Source organism: Paramisgurnus dabryanus, chromosome 8 (assembly GCF_030506205.2).
Source record: "Paramisgurnus dabryanus chromosome 8, PD_genome_1.1, whole genome shotgun sequence".
Taxonomy (NCBI): Eukaryota; Metazoa; Chordata; class Actinopteri; order Cypriniformes; family Cobitidae; genus Paramisgurnus; species Paramisgurnus dabryanus.
In genome coordinates, this window is record NC_133344.1 from 24,863,349 (window position 1) to 24,882,712 (window position 19,364).

Consider the following 19,364-nt stretch of genomic DNA (forward strand, 5'->3'; position numbering starts at 1 on the left):
TTGATGTTTTATTTTAGACAAATTTTACATGAATTAAAATATTGTGCTTACTGGCTTGGATAAAGATGAAAATTCTATGTATTGTAATAAAAAAATTCTGAATGAGGAGCAGACTTGTAATTATTATACTAACCTCTTGAAAAAACATTACAATAAAATGTGTAATAAAAAAAACAGACGCACTTCTCAAAAATTTGCATTGTAGGGCAGCTTCATAATGGAATCATAAAGTAAAATAAGAGGGGTGTGTAAATATATGTTTAACATCTAATTTATTTTATGTAATTGCGTCTAAAATACCGGTTGTCACTGTTAAAGTTTGCTCAAATAAAATTTTACCAAGCAGCGCATGATACATATTTAGTGTTTATGTACTTGATGTACAGTTCACTCTCTCTCTCTCTTTTTCTCACTCACTCACTCTCTCGTGTGTATACCCGACGAACCTGCGTGAAAACATCACTGAGTGCGTACTCTTGTGATGGGATCTTGTACAAACGCAAAGTCGGGGTCCTCGGTACCTTAACCCCGAAACATGGATATTTCATTCTGACCGCTAGACGGAATCGGCACTGTATTGAAATCTCTCGTTCAGGGCCACGCCCACACTGAGCTCCCTGATCCTAGGGCAGGCAGGCAGAGTGTAAAATGGCGCACAGCTGTCGGTGGCGGTTCCCTGCTCGGCCCGGAGGGAGCAGCAGCTCGGGCACCGGGAGGAAAGCTGGCCGAATTCGGGTCACTGCTTCCCTCCGAAATAACGCGGGGACTAATCCGAACGCGAATGGGCTTGGGCCCGGTTTCGACGCTGCGTTGCAAGTGTCCGCTGCCATCGGCGGCAACCTGCAGAAATTTCGGGATGTTTTGGGGGAGTCGAGCGGCTCTAGCAGCGAGGAGGTAAGCGGGACCGGGGCTTGAGCGTAAGCCTCCGCATTAGCTTTATGTATTTAGTACGGAAGACTTGAAAATAGCACGAAAATAACTCGAGGGCCGTGTTGTAGCTGCAAGTTGTTCAGTGAGAGGAGCGTTATTTTGCTGCGCAGCAGACACATGCCTCCATCCATGTGCTGTTTTTCCCCTCTCTCAGCTCACTATAGGACCACTGACAGGCTAAACTGCTAACTAGCACACATCAAAACGAACAGTTACTCATAATTCGCGACTGATATGCCGTGATCCCGTGGTTTAGATGTTTATGTTGAGGTGATCTGGCATCTTATTTTTGGACCCCCCTGGAGTTTAGAGCCATTTTTGACAGGATGGAGATGGGTAGCTTGATAGCTGCTGGGTGCATCGAGTTCATCATATTTTACTTTTACGTCTCGTGTGTTTCGTTTAACAAATTTTGTACTTTTAACACTACGAAAACCACTTTTTAAGCGACATATTGCAGAAATACTCAATATTTTAACTTAACGATCAGGTTGTCAAAATAGCCTAACAGAGGTACAAGTAGATATTTAAAAGCTTGCAGTTTAACATTAAAGGTATTTAACTATCTTCCAGCTGCTCGATAATAACCGCGTTTTGCACTTATAATAAATTAAATATTGATACAGACTTACGGTCTGTATTTGGCCCCGAGTTAGCGCGCAGCGTCCCCTCAAAACAACAATTCAAAAGTCTCAGCATGATGGTGGTAAATAATGCAACTTTTGGCTTACAGGAATATTAATTAACAGGTTAGGGTGTATTCGTTAACAAGTTACGAGAGTATGCACAAGCAGATTTTTAGCTGGACTTGAACACCTTGTGCCAGCTGGTTGTTGTTGTCTGAGCACTTAGCTATAGCACGCAGACAGGATACATAACGACTGTTTGCATTTTTAAACTTGATTTGACTTTAAAGTGTTGATATTAAGTTCAGCTGATGTACTGTTCTTTTTCTAAATGCTTTTCTAGACCGTGAATGTGTCCAATTATATAAAATGCACAGTTGTCCTACATCTTTAGTTGAGAAAGGGGTGATGCTAATAGCATCAAGAGTGTTGCTATTAAAATACGCTACATGACGTGGTTTTGTTGCGGAGAATGTGGCACGTTTTGTACAACGTCCAAACTGTTACCCAAAGTGTTAAATATGTAATTTTGCACTTGTTTTATTTCATCTCCTTATCATTCGATATGAGGTTGGCTAACGAGTGTTAGCCCGTTAGCACCCGTTGATGCACGGTAAAATGGGAGGTGGACATGTTTTTTCCCCTCTCGCGTATTGCGTAGTAGCAGTACGCATTCGGAAAAAAAAAGATATTTCTAACCAGTATCATAAAATGCATCCACAAATCATTTCCGAGGCTTAAGAAACCCCGTGTTTTATCAAATGCGCGCAAATGTAAGCTCTAAACGGTGCAAAAGGCATCTGCGATAAATAGGCATCGTTTGACGAAGGTTGTTATGTGTGGGGGTGTGTACTGTGACAAACTACCATCTTCGTTTCTCGGTGTGAGTAGCGGGGCGGTGGGAGGGGAGTGGAGCGCTGCGCATCGGAAACGCGGGGAGATCGAAATGAGAGCGGGCGCGAATGAGAAACATGCAAATCACGCTTGATTCTCCGGTTCGCGTTGTGCACTATAGGAGAAACGATGCATTTGAAAACGTGGCGCAGATGTAAGAGCATGTTTTTATGAGATATGCTGCGTTTAGTCGCTATACTCTTGCTTATATACAGTCTGATTTCCATATTTGCTTTACTCTCGTGAATATACAATATACATTTTTGTTTTGTATAGCTTGACTTGATGTTGTGTGTCGTAGTCCATCAATGTATCATTGCTTTTATTGATATACTTGTTTTATAGTAGCAGTTTTGTTTTTTCTTCTGTAAATGTATGTGTTAGTAGACACTTGTCTGATATGGCTTGCAGTGCATACATTTATTCATTCAGCTATGTATACATTTTATCAGTATGTGTGTTCCCTGAGATTCAAACCTATGACATTTGCACTGCTAACACAATGCTCTACCAACTGAGCTACAGGATCTTTATTCTGTACATTAATTTGTTATCTCATATACAGCCAAATAAAAAATATTGTGAAATGTATAAGTATAACCCAGAAGGCAGACAGACGGCTAAAATCCCTGTGGAGCTAGTCGCTCCGCGAGTTGCGGACACAGCATTGTAGTTTCATTCAGAAGGGGATGTTGTGCCTGGGTAGGATTGTTCTGGTTTATCACAGCCTGCTGAGCTCACAGAGGAGCCTAAGGCCAGCAGCATGCTCGGTAAACAGTAGCACGCTGCCCCTCCTTCCCATCAGACCCAAATACAACGCAGGCCCACAGAGTCCCAAAAGGATTTTATTTCTGATGATGACTGCCTCTTAGACTACTTCATTAATCCATTTGGATGGCTTAAAATGTTTACATAGAGGTAATGCCTCCGTGTGTTTTTTTTGGGGGGGATAAAGGGGGTTTCACTTTGATCTTTTAAACCATGTTTTAATTTTGTTTCCCTCCTCAAAATCTGAAGTGCAAATAAAAGTTTGCGGCTGTTTGCTTGACAACTGTTACTTTCTGGAGTTGTCCTGTTTAAGTCCCCATCCTTCTCTTTTCTTTGTGAGGGACGCCATTTGGCCTGCCTTTTAATGTCCAGAGTAAAGCCCTGCTTACAGAAGCAGAATGAGGATCAATATCAAGGCCTCATACAAAAGTGCAGTTGAATGGATACAGCAAATGAATGCTTTGCTCCACTGGTTTGTAATGAATGGCGCGGCCTGTACGGAGGAAAGAAGTCCAGCAGGTGTTTGGCCTATTTATCTGGAGAGGGCCCTGTCCCCTAGACAGCGTGTGGATCATAGCAGGAAGCTTTGTGTCTGCTTTTATTTCAGCCTTTAAGAAGTGCAGGCGGCTGAAAGAGCACAGACGTGGAAATCAAAGGGTGAAGAGCGAGCCCTCCTCCCCCTGGGACAGCACGGGGAGGGAATTAGACACAGGCCGTCCCATCCATGGCTTTATTCTGCTTTTGTAGGCAGGCAGAGGGGGTTTGCCGCCCGCTTTTTTGGTCTGGGGAGCAGCAGCAGCAGCCTTTGAGTGCATGGAGCAATTCACTCTGAATTTATGTCTCTCATTACACCTCGCAGGAGGCGCATCTTTGTTTTTGTCAGGCCTGTATCTTAAAGCCACGGCTCCTCAGTAGCGTGGGTGTGAGGTGTTGGAACATGTTGTTTCAGAACTCTCAGTTTTGGGTGCCTTGAATGTGGGTGCATGAGCATTATCAGATCTGCATAACATGAAGGGAAATTTCTCCTTATGCCTTTTGTGTTTTAAAAGTGTTTTGAGAGGCTTGAATAAGCAAAGGCTCAATTAAAGGGGGTTTCCCAACATCGTCGTTTTTTTGCCGGGGATTTTGATGCAACTGAAATGCACCTTATGTGACCACATAAGGTGCATTTGTTTGTGGTCAGATGGCCAGGAAACATGCTTTTGCAATGAGCTGTTGCTTTTTTCTTTAGTTATTCAGTCATCTATGGTTGCAAGTAGATGGTTTGAAGTCAGTTTTTGGCTTCTGTGCATTTAGTGCACCATTTCCAGTTTCCCAAACACTCAAAAGTGGGACATGTTGGAAGCTGAACGTTTAGTGAATTGGTGTAAGACCTCCATATCAAATATCATTTGGTTCAGAGATGATAATTGGGTACATTTCTTGATGTGGATATGTTGGCTTACTATGATTATAGAACTATGTGTGTTTATAGTGGCCACACGCACACACAGTGGTGCAATTATGTGCCGTTCTAGGGAGGGAGCGGTGCCAGGTTGCGGTGTGTTTGCCAGTTAATGCCCAGTTCTTAAGCTAAGTGTAGATGCCATGTTGTGCAACTTTCCTGGGTTTGTGACCATCTGCTCAGTACAGGATGTAATGAGCGTATGTAAACAAATATTGTGTTTGTTTACCTTTTATTTACAGGAAAGGTGGCACAGACAAGTACCGTATCTGCTCCTTTCAGAAATAGCAATGTTGGTTTGATTCTGGCTACGATCGCATGGCTAAATGTTTTTTGGGGAATATTTTGGTAATCTTGTTTTTTTTATACAGGCCTATACAGAAGCTGTATATAACTTTTTGTAGCCTTTATAAGAATTGATTTCTTGAACTTCGCCACATCCTACACCCATAGTGTATTTGTTTATTAAAGATGCATTTGTTTATTCCACAGATATTCCCACAAACAAGGCTGAAATAAAATTTGCGTATTTAGTCTGGGCCATAGTGATTTGTGAGGAACTTTTTATTTTTTTCTCTTGTGATGTTTTGCCAGTGATTTGAAGGAAAAAACAGAGAGAAAACAAATAAAGGAAGTTGAGAATAACACAGTGTGTATGTCACACACTCTTCTGCCACTTTCCCTCCTCCCCATCCTCCACTGGCAGCAGGTGCTCAGGCGCCTTGGCCATGCCGAGTGTCACTTTCTCGCCCAGTATCGCCGCTCCCCCTTCATCTAAGTCTTGGGTGTTGATTGAGCAGCTTCGCCGGAGTGGACTGTCAGGGAACTTGTAGTGTGTGGGTGAAATGTTTAGATTATCTTTTCATGCATGGCTGTCAGCTACCAAGTCTTTTCACCTCGCCTCATCTTTGCATCATGCTTTTATGGTCAGAATGATGCTCTGTACCCCCAACCCTCCCCCTTTCCTCTTGTGTTGGGATGTTGTTTACATCTTGCAGTGTGGCTCACGCACAAGGTGGAGGAGGGTGCGCGTGTTTGCCTGAGGCAGAGTCGAGCTGTCATTGAGGACTACTCACGGTGTCATGCTGACTTTGAGCTCCACTGCCCACAGCTTTCTAGTACTCAGTCACCTTCGGCTCAACCGCAGATCTAAAATGAAGTCATCGTTTCTCTGGTAGCCCTAAGGGCCAGATATACCTTTTTTACACGTCCGGTTCACACGCGTCCGCGCAGCTTACAAAGTATACTGTATAAAGTATATATGGCTGTGTTCGACATGTACACAATACAAGTGGTTTCTCATTTACATTATTACTTTCCCAGGCTTTCAGGGCACCACTGATTTCAACATTTACAGCACATAAAAAATTTAGGGTAGGTGAAGAAAAGTAGTCGGTCCACCATTGCAAACAAAGTTTATATATATATATATATATATATATATATATATATATATATATATATATATATATATATATATATATATATATATATATATATATATATATATATATATATATATATATATATATATATATATATATATATATATATATATATATATATATATATATATATATATATATATATATATATATATATATATATATAAAAATTTTTTGCAGTAAGCAACTTACCATCAAGAAAACAATGCTTGACTGACAACATACTGATGTAGGCTAATGTGTAATATACTGCACAACGTTTTTATGACGCAAACCCACAGTGTTCTGCCGGGACTTAAAACTTTTATAAAAGTAAAGCGTCTGCTCTCCGCCTCTTTTATATAGGGAGGGTGTAAAGTTGCGCAAGCTTATTTAATCAATTGCTTTAAAATGACCACACCCATAGACTACGCGTCAGTTTAAACGCATCCTTTCTCTGCCTCGCGTCATTTCTCCCGCTTGCATTTTTAACAACTCGCAAGTGGACAAAAGAGATGGATTAAAACACCAAATGTAAATGGGAATGTGTCTCTCCTGTCCACTTATAATACAATCGAACAAAGCGTGTCTTAATACCAGGTGTAAAATTGTTGTGAAGACACCGCGTGACTTCCGCCACCAGAACTGAGAGACTGACTGAAGTGAAAGGGGTCGTGGCACTACCATTGAGTGACCTGGGTGGCCATTAGCAACCAATAGAGCGCACTTTGCTGGACAAATAAGTACTTACATCTTTCAAAAGCATTTAATGTGCTGTAAGAAACTATCATATCGGCTGCATATCTGCAGCTTATACGCGACAGGCTCATATCGGCCGATTAAAATCGGCAAAACGATTAATCGGTTGGGCTCTAACTTAAATGCTCCACAGCTTTCTGTTCTTGGAAGAAGTGAAAATAAAAGAAGAAAAACGATTGTGTGTGTGCGCGAATGCTGTCTATTGCCTTTGTGTTATTGTTTGTAGTTGAGTGTCCTGTCTCAATATTTTCTCACATGCGTTGTTGTACATGCATTAGGCTTGCCACGATAGTCGGTGAAACGGTGATAACCGGTGCTTCAGCCTCTCACCGGTTAGATCACTTGCCCACCACGACACCGTCTTTCACCGACGTTTTGATATTTTCTTGTAATTAAATCATTTAGTTTCGTTAGAGAGAGCAAACACTTACAACTGAATGTGTCTGCTGCCTGAATTCAGCGGAGCTGAACGTGCATCACATCACAGAGCAGCAGGTGTCAGATTTCATTTATTTCTGTCAGAGTTTGCGAGGCGAGCTGCCTGACCAGACGAAGGCAGAAGCCGCGTGCTTACTCTTTTTTTTTTTTTTTTTTTTTTTTTTTTTTTTTTTTATAATATACATATATAATGTTTAATATAAGCGAAATCGTTTTGTTCTTGTGTTTTTTATTAAGAAAAATAATAAACCCATCATTCAAGCAGCGCTTAATGGAGAAGTAGCCGGTTGCTCTGCTTGGGACTGGCAGGTTCTGTGAGATTTACCTGCGCACATTGACTCAAGCACTTAAGTAAACCAGCTGTTACACTCGCATTGCATTGCACGCAAATTCATACGCGATTTAATGCGTACGCAAGCACTGCATTTAAACAGTTGTGTAATTCAAAAGTGAAAGTAAAATGTGCACGTCTGCATGCACATTTATAAGCCCCTCCCACACGGTGACACCGGTATCTCTGGGTTTGTGACGCGCTGATTAACCGGTGGGAAAATTACGTGACAGCGGCAACCCTAACGCGCACTCAAATTTTGGGCTGGGCGCGGACCCTCCTGATGACGAAAATGTCGCAGAAATGTACACGGTGGTTACTGTTATACCTTCGCCTGTAGTCTTTTAGAGCTGGACGAAGAAAACAACTAACAAAAGTTTATCATCTGTAAATGATGTATTTGGTTTGTTATTTCAGCATTACCTTTTGCTTTCATATTTACCTGTTTGGCAGGCACTTTTATCAAAAAGGAACTTGCAGTGCATTACAAGCAATATGTTTTATCAGTATTTGTGTCCCCTGGGAATCGAACCCATGACCTTTGCAATAATAACACAAGGCTCTACCAATTGAGCCGCCGAATGAGTGAATCAAAACTACAGGAATTGCTTGAATCAGAGCATTATTTTCATTTTGGTTTTGTGACTGCATGATGTAATTGAAATGAACATTGTGAAAATCGATCATCTGAAGACACAGACTGTTGTTTAATTGTGGTCTTTAGTGCTTCCCAAAAGAATTTTGCCTCCATATGTCGAAATTAAAGCTGAATGAGGATTTGTTAGTAAAATGATTTTTTTTTTAGTTGTATGTGTGCAGTCTCTGACGACATCTGTTCTACAAACTGGACCGAAGGGAATTTAGCTGCTGCTCCACATGCTGCTATAAATAAAGAATATGAAATGCCCCCCTCCCAAGGTTACAAAAGCAACACAATAGGCTGTTTAAGGGACTTGCAGACATTAATCATCTTTTGAGAGGTAGGGCCTACTGCACAGTGAAATTTTGTCAGTGCTTATTGTAACTAAGAGACCCATTTAATTTATTTTGCTAATAGTAGTAGCTATAGTTTACTGTAGCAACTACAAAGACAATAGACACAGTGACACATATATTAGCATGTTGATATGTTGTGAATAGCGATGGGTCAAGACCAACAATTGACAAGTCAATTAGTCAGCTAACAAATTTATCTGGATTTTTATGACCTTATGAAAACGCACCCCCCCCCCCACCAACCAGAAGTGCTTCCCTGCGCGGTCGAGTGGATCTGAACCCAGCCTTTTCATTTAGGGCTTTCCTTTAGCCAGTAAACCGAATAATCATACAAGCAATCAAGTTTAGAAAATTTGTAGGAAATCCTGTATGCTTTAGTTTCAGGTATCCTTTGCTATAAACTCCTTTTTAAACATGAACATAATAGAAAAAATAGAGCATGCCGCCTTCTAGTGAGTGTCTTTGTGAGTACAACTTATTTCAAACCAAGGACACTTCAATGGCAAAGACATTTTTATCACAACGTAAAATGTAGTGTGCCCAGCTGCACAGCAGATGGTAATTACAGTTATCATCTGCACTGTAAGCCTGTTGAAAAATCTGATAAATGTGGGAAATGTGGTTGACTTGAAGTTCTTCAAAAATGGATTTGGAATTATGGCTTACCTAAAATGTTGTGACAGAATTGGATCAGGAAGGCAAGAGCCCAAATGGCCCATGTAATCAGCATTCCTCCCTGTACCCCTCGTGTCAGGTGTGAGATAAGCACAAGGCTGTGATAAAAGCCTGGAGCTTTATTAAATCCTATCATAGAACGTCTGCAAAGCTTAGCTAAGTTTGAGTGACCAAGGTGGAGCAGTTGTCAGGCGATACGGCCATTGCAACAGATGTCCTGACAGTGAGATCAGCGATGATGTCATCCAGCCTAGCGGTAGCAGCTGCTAGGGATACCGGAGTAAAAATGAGGGAACTGTGTTCATATCAGCCATCAGTACACAGCACAGGTGTTTTTGTTAGCTGGTACATGCTCGAACACAAAATTGGTTGCCTTTAAAGACTATTGTTTTTAACAGCTGGGCAAGTTCAAGTGTAAGTTTAACTTTATAATTCATTCTAACTTCAGGTATACATGTAGATAATATATCTTATTAGAGAGTCTCCTACTGTGCCTGATGTACAGATGAAAGGATCATAATGCATTGGTAAGGCTTAAGGCTTTATCAAGCGTTGTTCTGAACAGATGGTGGTAAAATCATGGTTTAAACAAATGAATGAAATTTGTTTCCAGGAGTGTAGAGGCCAGGGTATTAAATATTAAAAGTAATTCAAACAAGCAGGGTTGAAGCGCATCTACTGTCTTGTCAAATAAGCTTGCTTCCAAAAGTTCTTTATAGACAACGGCTGCATAGATTTTTGTTTTTTAACATTTGACTCCAGAACTGCAAACAAATATTGGGTAGACGGTTTCAGAATGAGAATCAACTAACACTGAGTGGTCTCCTGGCCTTAACATTTTCAGTTATGGGAATGTAATAAAAACGGAGTCATTATGAGTCAGTACATAAAAGCCAGATTTATTCCTGATGCCTGGAGTATAGTTTGTTTTTTTCTTACACGGTCGAACGCACACAGCCTTGCAAAGCATCGTTTATTTGACTCGTCTGTGTATGCAGATGTTGGGCACATACGTATTACGCCAAATTGCGATACCTCTCCTGGCCTATGTACTTGATAATACAGTACCCATGTGCAACCTACATATACAAGGTGCACACAGTTACAATAATTTTGTAGTGCACATTGCAAACGAAACTTTGACCCTTGTATACGCACAAAAACAGAACTGTAGTTCAGGGTTAAGGGTATTTCATTCAGAAGAAAAATACCCTTAGGGATGAATCACATACACCGGCCAGTATTGATCAGTTAATTGAGTCTTTTTCTTTCGTTTTATTTCTGTAGGAGGAATTTGGAGGCTTTGACACATTCAATGACAGAAGAATACAAAGCCCAGGAAGGACGTCGATAGGTAAAATACCTTTTAATTGGTTTTACAAATACCCATATGTGACCCTGTCTATGAAATCCTGGCTAAAGTTTCATAATCTTAGGTTTGAAGTAAGGAGAATAAAAGTTTAAGTAATTATAATCTTTATCATTTCAATTTTTGGCCTTACTCCGTTAGTATTACTGAGCAAGGTTATATTTTCACAGAATGTTCTTTGCATAAGGTAGGATGATTTTATATAGATAATATTTAATCACAAAAGAATGACTTCAGCTGAGTTTTCACAGGTGGGGTCACATATTTTTAAATTAGATATTGGAATTTTCTAGCTTACTCTCTTTGTGAAGTAAATAATTAAGGTGTAAAGAAAGAAAGAGTTGTATGTGTACAAGTTTCTTATTTTTTTTAGGCATTAAGGGAATGCTTTTGTTTTCTTGTCAGGTCCTGTCACACCAGAAAAGAAGCCCAGAGGACGCCCTCCTAAGGCTCTGGCTGCACAGAGGGTCAGCCCTAGTGTTGAGACAGCCTCTTTGCCTGTCACCACAGCTCCTACAGAGAAGGTCAAACGACCACCAGGGAGACCCCCAGGCTCTGGAGAAAGAAAAAGAGGCCGCCCTCCTGCTTCTGCCAGCCATAGGAACTGGCAACAGAGTAGCCATGCATTGCCTGAACATGGTAGGGATGCAACACAGGAATGCAGCTCAAGTCCCACACATCGCAAGGACAGTGTGGAGGACGACGACGACAAGGAGAAAAGACAAACTCTGCTTGGGTCTGGGCAGCATCAGGGATCTGAAGCAAAGTTTCACAAAATTAGCCGAGAATCCAAGGTGACCAAACTGAAAAGACTGAGAGATGTCAAACTGAGCCCACTGAAGTCTAGGTTGAAGGCCATTGTGAGAAAGGGTGTCCCAGTTCCTGTTGTGGAAAGACGAAAACGGGGCAGACCGCCTTCTGCTGAACGCCTCAAAGCTGAGGCTGCTGCTGCTGCTGCTGCTCAGACTGCCGTTGCCTCCTCGGTCCAGGAGCTGTCCCCCACTGTGCCTGGGACTGCCAAACATAAGGCCTACAGGGTCCGTCAGGTACAAGATTTGGGTCCCAGCACTCCACATGATATCAAGCTCAGGGCTTCTCATCCTGCTGATGAACGCACTAGCCCAGACCCCCATGGCTCTCCCCCAACAGTAAACCCAGTAACGCCTTCTAAAATTGGAAAGCAATTAGGATTACGTCAGAGCCCTCGTCATATCAAGCCTGTGCGTGTTGTCCCTCCCTCCAAGCGCACTGATGCCACAATTGCGAAGCAGCTGCTACAACGGGCAAAGAAAGGAGCTCAGAAAAAGAAACTATTGGAGAAAGAAGCTATTGGAGGTCTTGAGGGTGGGAGGCACAGAAGGCGAACACAATTAACAAACATAAGGCAATTTATTATGCCTCTTGTGAGCACAGTGTCCTTGCGCATCATCAGGACTCCAAAGCGGTTCATTGATGAGGCCAGTTTCAGCACTCAACCACACACAAAAATTGCACGATTGGACTCGGCGGCATCTACCTCAGTGCCCCAACCCATAACATCATCATCCCCTCCTCTTGTTTCCACAACTCCGGTCACAAGTGGAACTGCTGCCACACCAGGGGCAAGGCCTGCTGTTGACACTCTCCCTCCCCCACCACCTCCTGTCTCAACGACCAGCACCACCGCCGGTGTGGCTGGTCTCCTAAACAGCAGCTGCAACAACAGCACTAGCAATGGACGTTTCAGTAGCAGTGCAGCCTCATGTGGCTCCAGCGCTGTTTCACAGCATTCCTCTCAGCTGTCTTCTGGTGAGTCGTCTCGCTCCAGCAGTCCAACCCTTGATGACTCTTCCTGTGACTCGCAGGCATCTGAGGGCACCCATGCCCTCTCGGAAGAACCTGAACATTCCCCTGGCTTTCAAGGAGAGACGAAGACCAGCATGCACCATGCCTCGCACCCACCATCGCCTCCATCTGAGCCAGAGCCAGATCACGTGTTGATTGCACCCAGCAGGCGGGGTCGGAGGGGTCAGAGTCACAAGAGGGGTGCTTTAGTGGGACGTGGTAGAGGCAGTCTGATTAGTAGAAGAAAGCAGACCATCATCAGCCCAGCCACAGGGGTTTTGATGTCATCTTCTGTTTCACAGTCTGGATCTCAACAAGCCTCTTCCACAGCTTCATCCTCCTCCTCCCCACCACCTCTTCTCAGCCCTCCACAGCCTCCACAGGCAGCTTCAGCCAATACATCCGAGCATTCCCACTCTTCGTGGATGATGCCACATTCAGTTCCCCACTTCCTTCCCAACCCTACAGTACTCTCCAGGTCTCATGACCGTCGCTCCATTTTACGAGAACCCACTTTCCGCTGGACATCTTTGTCATGTGCAGATAATAAGTACTTCTCCTCTGCCAAGTATGCAAAGGAGGGCCTTATTCGAAAACCCACGTTTGACAACTTTCGTCCTCCACCACTCACTGCTGAAGATGTGGGGCTCCTGCCTCCAGGCCCTAGTGGAGGTGGTGGTGCACCAGGAGGATTCCCTGCACCCGGTGGAGCAGCTGGGGCTGGTACCAGGCTTTTCTCCCCCTTGCATCATCATCACCACAATCACCACCAACATTCATCGTCACGGTTTGATACACCACTCCAGAAGCGCAGTCCCCTACTGCGTCCTGCTCACTTCACTCCGAGTGCGGCTCATTCCCGCATCTATGAGTCAGTCACCCTCCCATCCTCCTCAGGCAGCAGCCCTGGCTCCCTATCCCCTCTTCAAGTCTCACCAACATCAAGCAAAAAGAGGAAGGGATCTAGGGTCTCCCGTGGACAACCCAGGTCACCATCACACTCCATGACTACCAGGAGCAGTCAGTCAGGAGTTCCAATGGGGAAGTCCACTTCTGAACAATCCATGTTGAGCAGTTCTGTTCCTATAAGTGTGACTGGTAATTCCAGCCCATTGCCTGGAGTTGCAGTCAGTCCACGTGCTGCTAGTGCCTTAACTCAAGCTTTCAGCAGCTTTCCATCAAGCTCTATTGGCCTGACAAGCCATGGGGCATCAGATGGGCGACGAGCAGCCGGAGGTCTCGGTGTGAGTGGGAGTTCTGCTTCATCTTCACAGATATTCTCACTTTTTACACCAAATCCTCAAGCTTCTGGTGTGGTTACTGGAAAAGCAGGAAGGGAGCGGAGTGTTTCTGCAAATAGAGACACTGGTCCGCAGGAGAAGGAAAGGGAACTGGAGAAGGCTAGAGAGCGTGAAAAAGAAAACAAGAGAGATGGAAGGAAAGATTGGGATAAAAGAGGAAAGGGCCTTCCATCAGAGGCTTCCCCTAATTCTACATCTAGCCTCTTGGAAGAAGAGCATCTTGCCCATAAAAAAACACCTGGTCGGAAGAAGTCCATAACTGTTGATTCTGGTGCGGAGGCCTCTCTGAGTGACTCCACAGCAGTGCGGCCAGTTGGGGCATTGGCATCCAAGGGTCGTCTTCCAAAGAAAGGCAGACCTTCTGAGAAAAGTATTGAAACTGAGCCCGTAGAGAGAGAGAAGGACAAGGAAAGGTTAAGTGCTCCTACACAGCCGGGGCAGATGAAAAAATCCCCTGCAGCCACATCACTAACATGGAGCCCAGTCACAGACAGGCGTGTTGTAAGACTGCTGAAAAAGGCTAAAGCTCAGCTCAGTAAGATTGAGAAGAGAGAGTCACAGTCTGGCGATCAGCCCAAATTGCAGGCAAGTTTCTCTTCAGTCTTTTTTGTTTTGTTTTGCTTGTTTCTTTCAAAAGGCGTTTATAAGGTGCAATGTTTTTTACATGTTTGTCTTATTCAGAATCAGGAGAGTGATTCTTCGGAAACATCAGTTCGTGGTCCACGCATAAAGCATGTGTGTCGTCGTGCAGCTGTAGCTCTGGGTCGCAACCGTGCTGTGTTCCCAGATGATATGCCTACCCTTAGTGCCTTGCCATGGGAGGAGAGAGAAAAGATCTTGTCTTCCATGGGAAATGATGGTGAGAAAACACCTTAAAGCTACTTTAATTTTTTAATTAAGTGTCATTGCATTTAATGCGTTAATGATGCTGTTTAACAGACAAATCATCAGTTGCGGGATCAGAGGAGGCAGAGCCACATACACCTCCCATTAAGCCAATAACAAGGCAGAAAATGGTCCAGGAGGCCCCACCAAAAAAGGGTCGGCGCTCTCGACGCTGCGGGCAGTGTCCAGGCTGCCAGGTCCCTAATGACTGTGGGGTCTGCACTAACTGCCTGGATAAGCCCAAATTTGGGGGACGCAATATTAAAAAGCAATGCTGCAAGTAAGTGTGAAATTTGTATACTGCACTATACTGTCAAATGCTTTGTAATTTCCAGAAAGCTTTAACATGCATGTGCTTGTTTTGTCACAGAGTAAGGAAATGTCAGAACTTGCAGTGGATGCCGTCAAAGTTTATTCAGAAGCAGGCAAAGGGTAATTTTTCTGAGAATACTATTTCAAAAACCAGATATGCTCTCAAATGTGCAATTTTTCAGTTATTTTTTTGCGTTAACTAAAGGTAAAAAGGATAAGAAGAGAAATAAGTTGTCTGAAAAAAAGGATGCACATCACAGTGTGAAATCACAGTGTTCTGAAGCAAGCCCCAAACCAGCCCCTTCTCCAAAGGATGACCCCCCTCGTAAGAAAAGTGAAACTCCACCACCTGTCCAAGGAGAGGACAGACAAAAGCAAACACAGCCCACATCACCATCCTCACCAGCTTCCTCCCCAAAGCATGCTCCATTCTCTCCTTCTGATGACCCCAAGCAGTCTCAGGCAAGCTCAGCCCCCAGAAAAGAGAGAAAACAGCAAGCCAGTCCATCATCCACTTCTCTGCATGCTGCCCCTTCTTCTCCACTATTACAATCCCAGCAATCCTTGCAGCAGCAAAGCCAAGTGCCAGCAAAAAAGGAAGGCCTTTCAAAGTCCCAGCCTGGTGAGGCTAAGAAGAAATCTCAGCAGCAAAGTCAACCCAGCCCTGCCGTAGACACAGGTAAGGAGTTGCCAAGAAACGCATTGTGTATTATTTAATGTTGGTAAATTGGCTTAAAAAGCCTGATTTGTTTAAATATCATGTCTCATCTTCTAGCATCTGAAGCAAAGCAAAAGAAACAAACCACTCGATGTGTTCAACCACCCAAGTCTAAACTAAAAGAGAAGGCAAGCAAAACTTCCAGGCAGTTTTGTTTGATTTTTGTCGTAACTCTTTTAATTAATGCAAGGATGTTTTTGTCCTCGACAGATACAAACCAAACCTGACAGCAGTACTTTAAACTCCCAAAGCACTCCCTCGACTAGGGGCACCACCAAGCAGAAAGCACCCTGCGATGGAGTGCATCGAATTCGAGTAGATTTCAAGGAGGACTATGATATTGAGAATGCTTGGGAGATGGGTGGTCTCAGCATTCTCACCTCTGTGCCAATCACCCCTCGGGTGGTGTGCTTTCTTTGTGCCAGCAGTGGAAACGTAGAGGTGGGTCGTCGTCTGTTTTTGATTGGTGTCTAAAAATGAAAGAAAACACAAGTGGAAATGTATACTTAATTGCTTTTTGTCTTCAGTTTGTGTTCTGCCAGGTGTGTTGTGAACCTTTTCATCTTTTCTGCCTGGGAGAGACAGAGCGCCCCCATGAGGAGCAGTGGGAAAACTGGTGTTGCCGTCGTTGTCGCTTTTGCCATGTGTGTGGCCGGAAGTACCAGAAAACCAAAGTAAGAGTTCATTTACATATAATATTACATTTATGATAGCTTGTAGATCAGAGACTAATAGCTAATAGTGTTTTTAAACTGGAAATTTTTAGGTGAGGCCACTGAAATAATTACAAAACTTTTTTAAAGCTCTCTTTTTAAGAATTAAACTCATATGGGTGACAGCTGACATGCCAGAGGACTTAGTATTGGAATTATGAAGTTGTTCCAACATTAAGCACACCTAATTTAAGAGGAATACGTTGTTGGACGAGGAAAGGTTTTGAATCTGCAGTTCATGATGTTAACACAATACATAGCTTAGTTCTGTAACCGTAAGATCCATAACGATATGGTGCATTAAGATGGAGTTGATAAAAGATAATGAAAAAACTCAATATTTGAACCATGAGTCAGCTAGCTTGGATCAAAATGTATCCCCATCTTAAATTTTGTGGCTAGATTTTTAACAACATCTATGGAATGTCCTCATTTGGTGTGTGCTGCTAAAATAGTCAAATAGATGTCTGCTTTTATGAATTTGGACACTTTGGTTGCAATGGAAAACCGTTTGCAAGCTTATTTTTCCTTAAGTAGATGGTCTCAAAGCCTCCAGAAATTACTAATATTAAATATCTTAATTTAAGGCAAACACCTTAAATGCAACTAAGTTGATAGTTTTATTCTTGACATCCTCTAGCAACTACTAGAGTGCGACAAGTGCCGAAACAGCTTTCACCCTGAGTGCCTGGGACCCAACCACCCTACCAGACCCACTAAGAAGAAAAGAGTCTGGGTACGCACACACACACACACACACACACACACACACACACACACACACTTAACCTCAGATTTCGGTTACATCTGGTATTTTTGCATTTGGCCATAACTAGTTTTCCTTCTGCCACAGATTTGCACCAAATGTGTGTGCTGTAAGAGTTGTGGGGCAACTAAACCAGGGAAGGCTTGGGATGCCCAGTGGTCACATGATTTCTCTTTGTGTCATGACTGTGCCAAACATGTTTCTAAAGGTCAGTACAGGTCACTCTTTTTTTTTTTATTGTATTTGCCAAGTAAATTTGAGTAATCAATTTGTTTTGTTTTCCAGGTAACTTCTGTCCGCTCTGTAATAAGTGCTCTGAGGATGATGACTGTGAAAGCAAAATGATAAAGTGCAGGAAGTGTGATTGCTGGGTTCATGCCAAATGTGAAAGTTTAACCGGTAAGTTGTCTTGTAGTTTTGTAGATACATTACAGCTTTGGAAACTTAAATGCTTAATCTTAAATATAATCTTATACTTTTTTATGTAGATGATATGTATGAGGTCCTATCTAACCTGCCGGAGAATGTGGCTTATACCTGCACAAACTGCACTGAGCACCATCCTGCTGAGTGGCGTGATGTCCTGGAGAAGGAAATTCAGAAATCTATGCGGCAGGTTCTTACTGCCCTGCTCAACTCTCGCACATCCACACACCTGCTTCGCTACAGACAGGTGAGCATCCATGTACTACTAAAAATGACCAAACAGAGGTGTTCAAACAAGCCTTGTTTTACTTCATAATTTGCAGATGACTTTACTATCTTTGTCTCAGGCTGTTATGAAACCACCTGAGCTGAACCCAGAGACCGAAGAGAGCCTTCCCTCACGCCGTTCCCCCGAGGGTCCTGACCCGCCCATCTTAACAGAGGTCTCGCCACCAAATGATTCACCTCTTGATTTGCAGTCTGTGGAGAAGAAAATGGAATCAGGATGCTATAAATCCGTTGTAAGAATCTGAGTATCGCCTTATGAATGCATATATTAATAATGTTTGCCAATTGCTGTTTGATCCTTTAATGTAGTGGGTTTCAGATACAGGTCACTTATATGAGTGAACCAGGTTTTATTTTCTGCTTCTTTGTTTTAGCTGGAGTTCAGTGATGACATTGTGAAAATCATTCAGACAGCCTTCAATTCGGATGGAGGTCAGATAGAGAGCAGAAGAGCAAACAGCATGATCAAGTATTTCTTTATTCGGGTAAGATAAAGCTAGTGGACACACAGTTTTGACAATTCAGCATCTTGAACACCCACTTCATTGTTGTTAATGGCACTGTCACTGTTATTCGTTACAGCAAATGGAGCGGATTTTTCCATGGTTTAGCGTGAAGGAGTCCAAAATCTGGGAGACACGCAAAGTCTCTCCCAAGTGAGTATTTTCGACTGTGAATTTAATATTGTGTGTTTGTTTGGGATCTTCATTTTGACTTTGTACCTTTTAAAAGTTATAAATTTTCACAAAGAACTTTTTTTGACTTACAAAAGAACAGTGAGACAAATAAATTGGATACTCCAGCCAAATCAAAATAACCCCATGATTTACTCGCCCTCAAGCAATATGTGCATCATCTTTCAGACCAACACATTTGGAGTTATTCAAGTGAATGTCGAAAACGGGAATCAGGGAACAACTTCTAACTTTAAAAAGTGCATTCATCTTTTGCAGAGGTAATCCTCATGGCTCCAAGGAGTTAATAAAGGTTTTCTGCGGGTAATCAATGTCATGTTGTAAGGAAAAATATCCATATTTCAAACTTTATAAACTAATACCTAGCTTCCGGTAATGACGCCATCTTGGATTTTTGCGATTTTTCAAGAGTTTTTGCTTAGTGAGTTTCAAAGGTTTTCTTGTGGGCCATTTTAGATTTTATTGGATAGACAGTAATTAAGATGATGACAGGAAAGTATAGGGTGAAGAGAGCGGTATGGGATTGGCAAAGGACCTCGAGCCGGGATTCAAACTCGAGTCGCCAGAAGTGCATCTGCACCATGTGTCGGATCACCATCCACTACACCATCGGCTCCGACAGCGTGGTGAGTTTTTGCATAGTGAGTATTGGTTGCCATGGGTAAGTTGCACAGAGAATCGTGTGAGTCCAAGATGGCGCCGTTATCGGAAGCTAGTTATTATAGTTTATAATGTTTAAAATGTTGATTTTTCTTACAAAATCGCATCAATTACAAACAAAA

General features: G+C 42.8%; 1 protein-coding gene across 2 annotated transcripts in view; it reads left to right on the forward strand.

Annotated features, from left to right (window-relative positions):
• Positions 1 to 488: 488 nt before the first annotated feature.
• kmt2a (lysine (K)-specific methyltransferase 2A) overlaps positions 489 to 19,364 on the forward strand; it is a 33,091-nt gene continuing 14,215 nt past the window's right edge. For both annotated transcript variants that reach the window (XM_065281187.2, XM_065281188.2), the window contains exons 1-17: positions 489 to 894; positions 10,573 to 10,639; positions 11,060 to 14,364; positions 14,461 to 14,638; positions 14,719 to 14,944; positions 15,035 to 15,096; positions 15,182 to 15,655; positions 15,752 to 15,822; positions 15,905 to 16,135; positions 16,222 to 16,368; positions 17,048 to 17,143; positions 17,261 to 17,381; positions 17,459 to 17,572; positions 17,662 to 17,846; positions 17,947 to 18,120; positions 18,262 to 18,372; positions 18,470 to 18,543. In XM_065281187.2, coding sequence (XP_065137259.1) covers positions 649 to 894; positions 10,573 to 10,639; positions 11,060 to 14,364; positions 14,461 to 14,638; positions 14,719 to 14,944; positions 15,035 to 15,096; positions 15,182 to 15,655; positions 15,752 to 15,822; positions 15,905 to 16,135; positions 16,222 to 16,368; positions 17,048 to 17,143; positions 17,261 to 17,381; positions 17,459 to 17,572; positions 17,662 to 17,846; positions 17,947 to 18,120; positions 18,262 to 18,372; positions 18,470 to 18,543 — 5,882 coding nt within the window. In that variant the 5' untranslated portion in view covers positions 489 to 648. The remainder of the gene's footprint in view (positions 895 to 10,572; positions 10,640 to 11,059; positions 14,365 to 14,460; positions 14,639 to 14,718; positions 14,945 to 15,034; positions 15,097 to 15,181; positions 15,656 to 15,751; positions 15,823 to 15,904; positions 16,136 to 16,221; positions 16,369 to 17,047; positions 17,144 to 17,260; positions 17,382 to 17,458; positions 17,573 to 17,661; positions 17,847 to 17,946; positions 18,121 to 18,261; positions 18,373 to 18,469; positions 18,544 to 19,364) is intronic.